Genomic DNA, 14,471 nt, shown 5'->3' with positions numbered 1-14,471 from the left:
GATATAAATTTTACTTTCGACGTATACGTGTCATTTCAACTGAATTTTATCTGATAAAAGTAAATTCATTACAAAATACTGGATGACATACACAAAAATTTAAACAATTGTATCTAAACATATATTTATGAAGTGGTTGAATAAAAAGGTAACTATCTAAAAATCCAAAATCTGTAATATATATCATAAACTTTATACGTTAAACATTGTTTAATTTATTGTGCTAAAATTTACATATTCATTTTGAGTAATATTAAACATATATAATGCATATTTAAGTAGCAAAAGCTGTTACGGTATACAAAATACATAAACTTATGTTTGTGAAAATTTTGTCTTGTATAAAATATGACAACAATATTTTTAGATATAAAATAATATATATTTCAAATACATTTTAAATATAAGATAAAAAAAAAAGCAACTTAAGTGTAGATTTACCACTTAAAAATAATAACATGAATTCGTATGGATATATGTATGTATATCTATTTTAACCTTATTTTAAATTATAAATGTTTTTTTATTTTAGTAAATTGCATTTCAAAATATGTATATTCCAGATATAAACATTAATAATTTCCATTCTTTCAACTTTTGTTTTCATATTATGTTTATCTATTATGTATATTCATGTTTATGAATAGGTAAGCAAAATTAGATATAATGCTATATTATACATCTAACTAACATATTTTGTACATCCTACCTTATTTCGTGTTCAAGAAGAACTATATAGTACGTATAGGTACTTTACAATTTACACTCATCAATAAAAAAAAGAATCCATTTTTCAAATGAAATAATAAGAAAATAGTGAGTTTTAATTAATTTACCAACTTTGTACATTTTACTCATTTCAATTGTATAAAAATAATGACACTATCTTAAAACAAGTAACGTATATTTCATGAGATAATATTTTATTAAAATAATATAAGGAATACTCTTATATATATATATAATTATTATTTATATCAAGACAAAATATTTGTCCAAGTCAAATTAATTTCTTTATACCAATCTACATCTATCATAATATAAATTTACAAACAAATCCATTAAGTTTAATATTTAAGTAGCAGACTGTTTATAGTTCTTTGTACTCATTAGCTTTTTACCACACATTGCACATATAGCCTTTTTATATGCACATGATTGACAATAATGTGATCCAACTTGATGTACCTTCTGTCTACATATTCTGCAAGTTTCAAAGGTAACAGTATAGGGATTAAATCTTGCCTTCCCTGCAGAAAGTGCTTTATTTTCTCCAACTTTACGTCCCCCACTTTCTACTGTATTCCGTGCACCACTTTTCCAGGGATCTGGAGTTATGACTTTCCCTAATTTCTTTTCACATTTTTCACAGACCATTTTGAATCAGATTTGAAATTTCAATTCTGAAATATAGTAAAACTTCGTTATATGTTATCTTTATACTATATTGTATCATCAAATTAAATAATAAAGGTTAGATTTAAGACTAACATGTATGTAAAAAATAGTGAAAAATGATAAAAAAAAATTAACGTGAAATTAAAATAATTGGCCAATAACAAATATGCGTATAAATTTTTAATATTTTATATTTTTAAATTAACAAATTAAGATATTTTCAATTTACCTTCAGGACTCTTATTAATGATTAAATATTACTCTTTTAATTAGTACACATTTTATATGATACATCCCAACACTAGTCTTTAATCACGAACGATAAGTATAAATATTCGAGATATTAACTGCAAATAAATAAATTACGAGAAATATCTAACCCAAATATCACATTCTTATCCACGGTCATATAGACAAGTCTCAACATCTGGACTAGACACTTATATATCGAAAGTATAGTAGAAACCGCTCGAAAATTGAGTCATAAAAAAGCAACATGGAAGACAAGAAGATTCATGTTTTGCGCATGTGTAACATGCTATGAATGTCTCACACAGAGGCAGAGACTTTCTACTCATCTCTGTCTAGCTCGTAAAAACATGAACTTTGTTGTCTTCCATGTTGATTTTGCATGACTCAAATTTCGGACGGTTTCCCTATTGAATGTCAAGACCTGTTTACATGGCCGTAGTCTCAATCTCATCCATATCTCATTACAACCAACAGTTATCAGATATATGTACCACCTAGTTGTAATTGCGGATCAGTAATAGATAGCGCTTTTCTGATTTAGTTATTATTAATATCACTAAAAACTAAATACATAAGACTCATATTTACGCACATTGTATATGTACTTCCATATATACATATGGTATATACACATGTATGTACATACATAGATATGCAAAGCATATACTTAAATTCCAATAGCACTACGCTTCTTAATGTAGGAAAATAATAAGGATAAATTAATATTTTTAACATCCTAAATATCTTTATTTATCATACCATATATTTTAAATATTGAACATGCACACACACATAGTTCGAATTTATGAAAAATTAAACATACTCTATTGTTAGAGCAAGTAAATTCATTTTATGCATTATATTAATATATTTTATTACAGTTTATGTTCTAAAAAATTAAATATCACATAAAACTACAAAGTGATAGCATCTAATCATTAAAACAAAAATTAACCTCTTGAGCGGGGATAACGGATATATCGGTTCCTGTTAATTGTTCGCTTGGTGAGCCAAGTGAATACATGTAGGTATCGTATCCGATAGTAAGATAAACATTTCAATATTCTAAACTAATACCCCATTATGCGAAGGACTTGCAAAAAATTTCTCATTCCTTAAGCGTTAATAATTAAACATATGTAGAACAAGAATAGTCTAAAAAGTTACAATAAATATCAGTTTTTTTCTTAACATAACTATGGTTAACCTGAAATATACGTTACTTGTTTTAAGATAGTGTCATTATTTTTATACAATTGAAATGAGTAAAATGTACAAAGTTGGTAAATTAATTAAAACTCACTATTTTCTTATTATTTCATTTGAAAAATGGATTCTTTTTTTTATTGATGAGTGTAAATTGTAAAGTACCTATACGTACTATATAGTTCTTCTTGAACACGAAATAAGTAAAACATAGACTTCTAAACGCAATGCAATCAGAATGCAATAAACTATGCAAGTAAAATATAATTATGTATACATAATACCGGATGATACATATGGACAATGCATACATATATATGTATTTCTATTGTATTATTACCACTAGCTGACATTCTAAAAGAAACAAAGCATGCGGAAAAAATATATTATTATACATATACGTTTATTATGCTTAGTAATATTCTCAAGCACTTAGATACTTTTAACATGAACAATGTACTTATCTTTGTTGTGTTACAGTGTTTACATCGTATATCAATCAATAAATAATGTTTACTTCATATCATCTATCTGATTTTTGCGTAAGAACGATATACATATGTTTAGATAATGTTTAAGTAATAAAAGTATTTAAAATATTTGTTTTAGAAAAATTGATAAAAACCGCAGTTGGTCTGATTGATTCTGTTTGATTATCTGTTTCATGTTCAATTCTTGTTCAATTCATTTATCAGTTGTTTAAAACCAAAGATGTGACTTAAAATAGGGAAACCATTGCCTTAGATATAGCAACTAAATAACGACATTAAGTTCTGTTAAATACCTAAATAAACTTTTGATTCTACAACCATAATTTTAAAAATATGTTTATAAACGCAAAAATAATGACATAAAAATGACAGTAATTTATTAAGATATACACGCATTCATTGTATAATTTTTCTACAAAAAGCAAAAAAATCAATTATATAAAGCAATATTTTACCTATACTTTGTATAGAATATATCATTCTAAGGCACATTGTCCTTAAATATCATACAATAGTTACTTACAATAGTTGAGTATCACAATAATTAATCTTATATTTATGTATTTAAAAAAAATTTTTTTATTACATATATGTATATGTATACGGTAAATCTTTTAGAGGCAAGCAATGCTTTTCTCCATTTACGATGATATTCTTAATTATACTTTTGGCTTATTGAATTTCCAATGGACAAATTAAATAAAAGCATCGACAACTCTCTGTTATAGATAACTTTACGTAGTTAGAACTGGCGCTGACTTTCGTTAGTTTGATTAGAATCACACGATCAACCCTCTAGTCGAAAGCAGCAAGCAATGTTAGTGGAGTAAGAGGGTTGAAGGAAAATTCGACGCTAGGGGTGGCGTACAAGTGTTGGGCGCCATCTATTCGTTCAGTGTCTGACTATCCTCTGAAGACCTGTGTACTCGCGACCGTATTACCAGATTATTGCGACATTTCGTGTGACAATTTAATTCAGTGCATCGTGTCATAACAAAGTGACGAGTGAACGCATTAAAACGGATACAACAAGGTAAATAGAAACGATAATAAAATTTATCCTAAAAGACTTACTTTGTTCGGGTGGCTGCCATCCTCGATGCCAGACACGCGTTAACATGTTGGATCGATTCCTCTTTCTCGCAAGTCGTATTGCGATGGGAGACTCCAATAGAAGACCTGATTACGAATTTTTAGTCTCTTTTTTATAGTGAAAACGTGCATTTTACTTCATTTCGTGCATCAAACGTCCATCTATTTTCGTTAAGTTCGCTCAAAAATGCATAATTTGACGTTCGAAGAGGTCAAGTCACCCTCGAAATCTCTGGATAGAAAGACGCCTATAGCCAAAGCCCTTCCTCTATTTTTTCATAAAATTTCTATTAAACGCATACGAGTTCATTGAAATTTCGCTGATTTACACTCATTTCAGATGTAGGTTCCATTTAAGTTTTCCTTTCTTTTACGAATGCAAATACAAATAAGATCGTACGATCGATTTCTCCTTGAGATTTTTTTAGATATATTTTAAGTAATAAATTCGATCTTGATTCTTAAAATATAATCCAGATAGACAATAGATAATTCGTACGTATCGGATGACAGGATTTGCAATATACATGATGCTCTCATTTTTAAACAGGTGTACCCAGTACCCATAAGTCTGCGTTTCATTTTTGTCAGAAATATTCATAAGAACAATCGCTATACAATCAGATAAATTCTATTTAGAAATCCAAGTACAGCCTTTTTTCATAATATTTGTTTTAAACTATATAATTGACTATTGGCCTATAATCTTTAAAAATAAATATTTAAAAATGATTTCAAGAGAAATACTGTTTTTTCTTTCAATAAAAATTTTGCTAAAATGGTACATAAAGAACATAGATATATACATATTGCAATTTCCATTTAATCAAAAAACTAGTATTTTTAATAGTAAATTATCCATAAGTATTAAAAATTATTATAATTAAAATTATTTAATATGATTTTTATGAGAAAAAATACTGGAATATAAAGAGATTTCAATGTGTGAAGCATAATAAAACACAGTTAAGTACAATTTTGGATAATTGTAGCAAGCAATGATGAATAAAAATAACGATGCCAATTTACATAATAATTCAGCGTACGCAAAATATGAAATACTTTTAATTGTGTAATGTATATCACTTCCTCGATTGTTTTCTAATAATTTTTAATTTATGTGAAGATAATAATAATGAACTTTAAGTTATTTTCTATATAAATAAATGCGTAAAATACATTGTTTTAAATAGCTCACATTTAACTAAATATGTAATCACCAACACCGTTTTTAACATTTACTTTAAAAAAAAAAAATTTTAATTATCAAATTACTGAATTTGAAAGTTAATATACTTGTATATATGTACTACATGGATGTATGTCCATTTTTATTTCCGAGTGATTATATAAATATTACAGGAAAGATATCACATTTTAATACTCATCACATGTAAATGTGTACAAGCATTTTATTATTTACACTAACTTTCTAATTTCCGTTTTTTTATTTCTCATTACATGTCTTTTGTTGAAAAAACAAATCTCTAAATTAAAAACATTCACATATATATATATATATATATATATATATATACGACTTATATAATTTAATAATATATCCAAAATTATATTACGTATGTGTAATAACTACAGAAGTTTTAGAAAATCTTTTAAAAAAATTTATGAAATTAAATATCAATCAAATATCAACTTAAAAATTCATTATACTAATCAAATTATATTCTGTTATATCAATAATGTGTAACATGAAATATATATCACAAAAACATAATATAATGTTATCATCTTTACATTTTGATTTTTATAGTAATTTTTTTATATTACTAGCTAGAACCAATGTAGAGCTAGTATCTATACATATATTTACATCGACACTCGAGTAACTGAATGTTTTTCATAAACTTTTTTTGTAATTGGGGTTAAAGTTATTTCGTATATTTTTTTTAACTACTAAGAACAGAATATAAACAAAATTTTTTGCAAGCATTCCTCAACTGAATTATATTTTTTTATATCTTAATTTCTAAGTCGGAATTGCAAGATTTATTTTCATGCGAATAATCCGCATATCTCATAGACTGTCAAACTGACAAGTGAAAAAAAAGATGAAACTAACCTATGCAGTAACGAAAGACGTCATCTACCGTGTGACAGCACACGTGACGATTAACATGCTAATTTCAAATAAAAAAGTTCGTAAGATAGTTTTGTATAATATGATATTTTACAATGCAAATTATCAGTTATTTTCCTTCTATACTTACGAGTTAAAAATGTTATTTACTAGCATTTCTTTATATGCACATGTACCAAAAACTGAACATTGTGTGTGTGAGAGAAATAAACGCATATCCATGACAACTTGCTATTGTAAGCTTAAAGTTACCAACAATGACAAAATTTAACATATACATAGATATTTACTACTACATCACGCAGATAATACTATATAAAGTTCACAAAACTTATGCTATTAAGATCCATTACATATGGAAGAATTTTAAACAAAATAAAACACAGTTTTGAAAATGATACCTTTCTTAGATTAATTTTCATTGTTTCATTGTTTCATTACATTATTTTATATATTATAGTAGTAATATTCATTACGTTATTAGTATATATTATATATACATTACAGTTACCTTTTCCATTTTTTCCAAGTATTTCATTCCATTTCTCATACTTCAATTATTAATTGTTAGATTTTTGATAAATTTTACATTCGTAACTTATCGTTTTAATGTAATTTATAATTTTTCTGCATTTCATAGCGTTGGTGTCGTACCAGACATCGTCGCGGAAGAATAAAATTAATTATATTCGTATTACACTCATAACATTAAAATCTGAAGGCTAAAACCGATACATATATTTTTTAAACTAAAACTGACTTTTTCATATACATGAAAAACATAAATAAACAATTTTTACTAGCATTGATAAAAATCATTAAAAGATTGATAGCTTATAGGTTTATAAAATAATATTTTCATAGATAACAATACAATCTAATACATTTTAGAAGTTTACATTTTAAGAATCAATAAAATAAATCAAATTACGTCTATTTTAGTACAAAAGTTACACCGAAATACAATGTCTTTGAATTATATGATACATCCAAATACAATATTTAATTTAAGTAACAATACGATATTACAAAACGTAATAATTTATCTTTTACATATGAAAGTATAAAATAAAGTTGATTCCTTGATTGCTTTGACAAAAAATATTTTATCTCATAAGTGCACGATTTCACTCTGTTTAAATCTTGTTTGTTATTAAAGAGAATAATAACTATCGCTTTTGGATTAAAGTGTCATTTGTATGATTCATCCCAATGCTTGTTCTCAAGAAGAATGAGAAAAGTAAAAAAAGGAACATGGGGTTAAAAGAGATAGGAATAGAATGTTGAAATATACAGCGCAAATTATTATAATTACGGATATGCACATGTCTGGAATTAATCATAAAGAGAAACAGGGTCAATACAATAGCAAGCTGTGCAACACCGAGGTAGACTTAAAATGTGCCGATTGCATCTACTGGTGCCAGTGACCTCCTATTGATTCCACGCTCAACGAAGCACGGGCCAAACCCTCGTCTTCTCTCTAGCCCTTTCTAGTATACACTTTCTCGTCTTTCATCTTGCTTTCTTTATGTTTCTTCTGCTAGTGTTTTCATGTTTTCCTCAAATCCGCAAACTTCTCATCCTTTTGCCTTTGTCTCATTCTGTTCGTTTATTTTGACTAGAACTCGTCTTTCTTATTGTATACTTCCTTTCACCCCCTGACTTTCCGCTCTCCTTTTACCACCTTTTCTTTCTTTTCACCGATTTCCATGTCTCATTATTCTATCCAGTTTCTTACACCATTGTCATTTATTTATTTCATTTTGTCTCCTTTTTTATGTTTCTCTATTTTCTTGTCTACTGTTTTCCTTTATTTGTTTCGCATAATTGTTATGAACTACATTATGTGTCTAATGACAATTATGCAAATACATTTATATTTCGTAATATAAAAACGATATAAATAGAATTTTAAAAGAGCATGGTGGCAAAAGAGAATACAAAACGAAATTAGAATTCGGTAACAACGCTATATATATATATAGTAGTAATGTATATCACATAAGTAATGATGTGTGTGTGTGTGTGTGTGTGTGTGTGTGTGTGTGTGTGTGTGTGTGTGTGTGTGTGTGTGTGTGTGTGTGTGTGTGTGTGTGTGTGTGTGTGTGTGTGTGTGTGTGTGTGTGTGTGTGTGTGTACATATATATATGTGTGTTATATATATATACCATTACTTATGTGATTTGTTAAAATAAATTTAGGTTTGATGGATGTCGTGTCATTGAGTTCTTTTGATCTAAATTTTACAATTTCTGTAATAAAGGATATAACTTTTTACGTTATTAAAGTGTGAAGTTGAGTGGTCGGTGTTATGTATTGAAAATACCACGTGCTATGCATATATGTATTTACCTATCGATAATTTAATCAATAAGTGAGGTACCGGTTTATGTTTAGAGTTCAGGACTGTCCAACTTTATAAGTATTTACTGTATCGTAACAAGAATATCATAGTAAACATATTCTCACAATTTTACACTGTATTTTTTTTAGCTTATTATTATAAACGTTCTTTCTTACGATCGTATTACATAAAATACTTTTATATTAATTAACAAAATAAAATAAAATGAAATTTGATAAGATAATAATATTTTAAAGTAATAATTTTTACTTTTTCATGTTCCATTTTTTAAAATAAAAGTAAAATTATGAATAATAATTATGTATATGTATTAAGAATAATCATTATGATATTCTAGGTTTTTTTAAATTTTACTGCTTGTTTATCAATTTTAAATGAGATCTCTAACAGGTTATTATTTTCTTCGTTAAAGACTTAATATTTATTGCATTACATATTAATGACTCTTTACACATCAGTAAATATATATTGAGAAAGAGATTAAGATTATTAATTAGATATTAATTATATGTTAAGCAATATTCAGAACTTTCATCTGATATAAAAACACCTAACGTAAAAATGTAACCATATATGTAGTAGCATTCTACATGATGCGGATATATAATGTTCCAGAATGGACAGGGTATTAAGAGAAATGAATGTGGCGTGGCGATGACAAGCCTGATCTTGGAAAACGCAGACTTGAACCGACTTTTCCCGAAATGTCGGCCTAGGGGTGGCCCACCCCCGAGTCCGGGGGCCTCCACACAGATCAGTCAGCCGCATGAGAGCCTCTGCCAGAAGGAGGCCGTCTCTGTTACCACCAGCCTCACGACTAGCCTCACAAATACACTCGCGACTACGTTCGCAAACACTCACTCCAAGAACACACATTCAACGCACTCACAAGCGATACCGGAAGACATGATCGACCTCGAGCGTGATATCTCCGATAGGTAAATTTATATTGACTTACCGATCAAATATTTTCTTTTAATCGGTAATTAAAATTAATCGCTATAATAAAATTCTTAATGTTACAAGTTACATTGCAACCATTAACGAATATTATTTACATCCCCAAAAATATTTAAACTATATAAATATAAATATATTGCGACGAATGTCCAGTTTAAAAGTGCACTGTTTACTTACCAATACTTTATACAACTATTTAATTAATTTACTGTTTCATCAGAATAAACTAGAAACTAAATTATTTACTAATGCTTTGTTATAATAACTAGTGATTTAAAAAAAACATGCTTAAAAAATAATAATACATACAACAAAAATAAAAAAAAATTTAATGTGTAATTTTTTATTAGAGTTATATTTAAAAAGTACTATTCCTTGTTAATGATAGTTTATATTTGAAGGAAGAAATATTGTACATTTATAATCTATATTTTAAATACATCAGTAACAGTATTTGTGTAATTTTAGGTACTACACTGAATACCATTTATATAAATCTTTAAAATATTTGTGGAAAATATAGCTTTTAAAAATCCCTATATCTTTTAAATAATAATAATAATCACAAAAATAATAAAGATTGGGATAATTCACAGCTACTATACTATTCATAGAAAAATAACTTCATCTTATGATATTAAAAATATTAATAAGGAGAAAGTGCTATTGGAAAATAGAAATAAAATAAATATAATAAAAATAAAATAATTAACAATCATTATATTACATATAATATTTCTGGTACTACCGTAAAAATGTGAATATATAAAAAATCCAGATAACTATTTCTAATCATAAGTAGAACTTAAATAACTTGTGTAGTTCTGTATATATATAGAAAAAAGAATATTTTTGTTATAGAATGTTAATTTAAATAATAAATTAATAAATTAACTAATTTTCTGGATGATGAATTAAAGCATGAATTTAAATCTTGGTAATTTCACAATATTGTATTAAAAGATGTAATTTAGTTTGTACTGGTTAAAATGATTTTAAGCAAGTTTATAAGCTAGAAATATGTTTTATTTATTCATCAAGATGCAATGAGATTGTAGACTAAGAAACATATATAAAAACGCATTTAATGTATGAAAGATGAAATATATAATAAATAAATAATATTAAAGAATGTATAAAATGAATAAAAAACTTCATATTTACTGAAGAATTTAATAAGAACTGTTATTTATTGGATTTTTACTGAAGTGTATAATCATAATGATAAATACATATAATAAATAAAATTGATTTTAATACTTTCTAAGATCTTTAAATTAAACATAGATTATAATCATAATTACTCTTTTCTTTCCTAGGACAACGAACATGGTGTCCGGTTTTACAGGTGACAGTCAACTATCTGTTGGTGTTAGCAGTGGTACAAGCAATGTTGGTGGTCCTCTTGGAACATTTAATTCGCTTGGTGCACTTAATACTAAACCGCTTTCTTCAAGCTCCTCGTCTGCCTCTGGACATAGTGAAGATGCACAACAATATGGTAGCCTTCCAGGTAGTGATCAGCAGAGTCACTCACAACAGGATGATAGTGGTCCTGAGGAAAGCCCTGTATACATTTTAACTTCTGCAAAGGGTGATCGCAGTTACAAATTAAGGGACTCCAGGTAAGTTACTTTAATTATATTGAAATATCTCTTCTGTATTTGGGGAATATATATATTTAATGAATAAAATTAATAAATATCAGAATTATAGTATATTTTCCATAAATAAACTATAATCTCTAATCTCTAATAAACTATAATCATTAATTTTGTATATAAAAAAAGATAGTACAATTCATAATATGCGTTTAAAAATATATGTTTAAAGTAAAAAATTTATAAATATACTGAATAATTTTTTAAATGTAATAATAAATACTAATGTTAATACTTTCAACAAAGGAAAACTCAATATATTGCACTTTCTAAACTTTTTCAGATAATTAAAATTTTAATTTCAAAATGTTATATTAATTATATTAATCTCAAAAAATTCAGATTGTGATATTAAATTTCCAAACAATGTTTTATATTTAATATTGATATTTATTAACATTATGTGTTTCATCATAAACAAATTACATTTTCACAAAACAAGAGGAATGAATAACTCACTATTATTTTTCTAATTCTATAATACTTGATTTATTAATAATTGATTTATTTTAGTCTCATAGCCTATTACAAGAAGATTGTTATTGGGTTCTTATTTCTAATTTCTTACACTATATTATATTCTTATATTGATCTCTTAGTTACTATGCTTTTTTAATTCTGTTATCTTTAAATTCAGTATGTGTAAAATACCTAAACGATTAAAGAATCAAATATTTATAAAAATTTTACCCACATTTTGAAATAATCGATAAACTTGTCAATGACACAATCGAAGTTTAGTCGATAAACATTACACAGCAATTGATGTTAGGTTAGATTGTATCACTTTTTGTTCTTAAGCTTAATTTGTGGTGATTAATGAAAAATGTATATCATATAAACTGTTTATTATTATATTAACAACAGACTTTTATATAAACTATTTTTTATTAACAAAGTGTAAGTATTAACTACATAATAAATGATATAGCATAATAAAGTTTCCTACACTCTTTGTTTACATTATTTTACAGATACTATCAGTACTCATTTCGTAATGATTTTAATTAAGATAATCAGTTCAAAGTGTCTCTAACAATACCATTTATTACGATGGAAAGTTATTTAATATAAATTTATTAAACAATATCGACGAAAACAATGTATTTTCATCTAGTAATTGTAATGCCTCTTTCTTATTGAAATTTGTTAAGTTGTAAAGCATTAAATATATTTCAGATGATTGTATTATTACAAAAATTTTTAAATGAATACTATTAATATTTTGTATTATGTTTCACTTTTTTTCCAAGAAAATTTATGAATAAATTTAACATAATTAATGATGTAGATTAATGTTATTTATGATTGCAATAAGAAAATATTGATCTCCTTTCATAACTTTATTTTTAATATAATTATATATATGTACAAAGACAATACGGTTATAATATAAATGTAAATAAATATGAAAATTATATTAGATTTTTCTTATACTATAAATATATTTCTACAGATTTTCATAGATATTTGATATCTAAATAATTTATAATAAAATAAATATTGTCTACATATTTTGTGTTCCCATTTATCTTTTGTTATTTTCTACTGTTGATTTTACATCAACATTAGTATAACATTTCATAGAATATAGTAGCATTTAATATTTGTATTTATGAAATAAATAATATGTCAGCATATGTTTCAAAAATTTTATGTTTATTCTATTTAATTATTTAATTCCTTATATATTCCTTTTACATTTTACTTCAATGGTGTTTAAACTTGATTTAACGTGTAATAAATAACCATATAAACAAGTGGATTAAATATAATAAATAAATTTAAGGTATCATTTCTACAAATCTATTGTTTTATATTTTTATATATATATTTTTAACTTACTATATAACAATTTAATTTATAAAAAGTAGTTTTTACAAACAGTATTTTAAACGTTAATTTAAATATTTATTATTTTTTTAGAATTATAGAAATTGCTGGTGGACGAGAAGTCTTTTCTCAGAGTCGAGGTAAAGTAGCAGCTAGAAAATCACGCTTTCTTGCGGCATCAAATTCCTTAAATAATGAAGACATTCAAACAGATAACAAGCTATCAGTTAAAAGAAATAATAAATCACCAAACACTCAAACTATATGGGAATTAAGAAGCCGGTAATTTGAAAACTATTATCTACTTCTAATACACAAAATATATGATAAAATTGAACAAGAAAAATTTCATTTATTCATACGACTATCATATTTAATAAATTAGTTGTGTATTATTTTCCTAATGGAGGATTGTATATAATAATAGAAATTATATATGACTGAAATTTTAGATGCGGTGATACAAGAAAGCAGCGTTCTAATAGAGAAGTCACAGAAACTGTATTTTCTTCAGAAATACATTCGGTGCGACATAATCCAACAAAATCTATTGACTATGATTCCCCTAAGAGCAATCACAGCAATCGTATTATTAACTATGACTCAATTTTGAATAGCAATAATGTAGAATATGGTATATCAAAAAATACTGCAGATCTTGATTATGGATTGTCAAAAAGCTGCATAGATTATCAATCAAATCACACTACGCCAGCAAGAAGCATGGCTATCGTTAGTGATGGTGAAGTAGTTGTCTTTGATGACATTGATGATAATTGGCAAAATTTGCGACTAGACTTAACTTCTAACAATACCAATCAAGTTACACCAACTAATTTAAGCCTCGAAATTGAGGAATCTCAAAGAGGTCGCATTCCTCCAGAACCCTTAAGTTCTAGCATTGGAAGTACACCGAGCCCAACAACGGCATATCATCGTAATACTTCAGAATTTTTTAAGGTGCCTATTTTTATTTGCTTGTTTTATCTATAATATATATTTGTATTTACACAATTAAATAAATGATCAGATTTCATTACATCTTCCTTTTTGTAGGATGAATATAATAAAATTATTTAAAACATTTATTATAGTAAAGCAATTGAGAATTA

At 26.2% G+C, this 14,471-nt stretch overlaps 2 protein-coding genes and 1 long non-coding RNA gene across 12 annotated transcripts in view; 1 reads left to right on the top strand and 2 right to left on the bottom strand.

Moving 5' to 3' along the window:
• Positions 1-988: 988 nt before the first annotated feature.
• LOC126918665 (cysteine-rich PDZ-binding protein) lies at positions 989-3,084 on the bottom strand. Of its 2 annotated transcripts, none has more exons than XM_050726826.1 (2): positions 2,954-3,084; positions 989-1,403 (listed from the first exon to the last, which is right to left on the bottom strand). In XM_050726826.1, exon 2 carries the CDS (start codon positions 1,375-1,377, stop codon positions 1,075-1,077), a length of 303 nt encoding a protein of 100 aa, XP_050582783.1. In that variant the 5' UTR covers positions 1,378-1,403; positions 2,954-3,084; the 3' UTR covers positions 989-1,074. The 2 variants fall into 2 exon arrangements, with proteins under 2 accessions (XP_050582783.1, XP_050582782.1); XM_050726825.1 differs by lacking the exon at positions 2,954-3,084 and adding an exon at positions 1,628-2,188.
• Positions 3,085-4,187: 1,103 nt separating this feature from the next.
• Positions 4,188-14,471, top strand: part of LOC126918661 (uncharacterized) — a 35,440-nt gene continuing 25,156 nt past the window's right edge. For 6 of the 9 annotated variants that reach the window (XM_050726801.1, XM_050726805.1, XM_050726804.1 and 3 more), the window contains exons 1-5: positions 4,193-4,380; positions 9,521-9,843; positions 11,185-11,490; positions 13,453-13,641; positions 13,812-14,319. In XM_050726801.1, the coding sequence (XP_050582758.1) occupies positions 9,560-9,843; positions 11,185-11,490; positions 13,453-13,641; positions 13,812-14,319 (1,287 nt within the window). In that variant the 5' untranslated portion in view covers positions 4,193-4,380; positions 9,521-9,559. Of the gene's footprint in view, positions 4,381-9,520; positions 9,844-11,184; positions 11,491-13,452; positions 13,642-13,811; positions 14,320-14,471 lie in introns of all 9 variants that reach the window. The other 3 variants (XM_050726808.1, XM_050726807.1, XM_050726806.1) reach the window with 2 other exon arrangements.
• Positions 11,025-12,549, bottom strand: LOC126918668 (uncharacterized). Its single transcript, XR_007711399.1, has 2 exons — positions 12,221-12,549; positions 11,025-11,450 (listed from the first exon to the last, which is right to left on the bottom strand). It is a non-coding gene; the product is annotated as an uncharacterized LOC126918668 (long non-coding RNA).

Source organism: Bombus affinis, chromosome 7, assembly GCF_024516045.1.
Source record: "Bombus affinis isolate iyBomAffi1 chromosome 7, iyBomAffi1.2, whole genome shotgun sequence".
Classification (NCBI taxonomy): Eukaryota; Metazoa; Arthropoda; class Insecta; order Hymenoptera; family Apidae; genus Bombus; species Bombus affinis.
Note: the sequence above shows the minus strand (reverse complement) of the source record. Positions and strands in the feature narration are given on the sequence as shown.

Bases quoted from the DNA above. Each gene is read 5' to 3' on its own strand.
- LOC126918665 (XM_050726826.1), bottom strand. From the start codon at position 1,377: ATGGTCTGTGAAAAATGTGAAAAGAAATTAGGGAAAGTCATAACTCCA.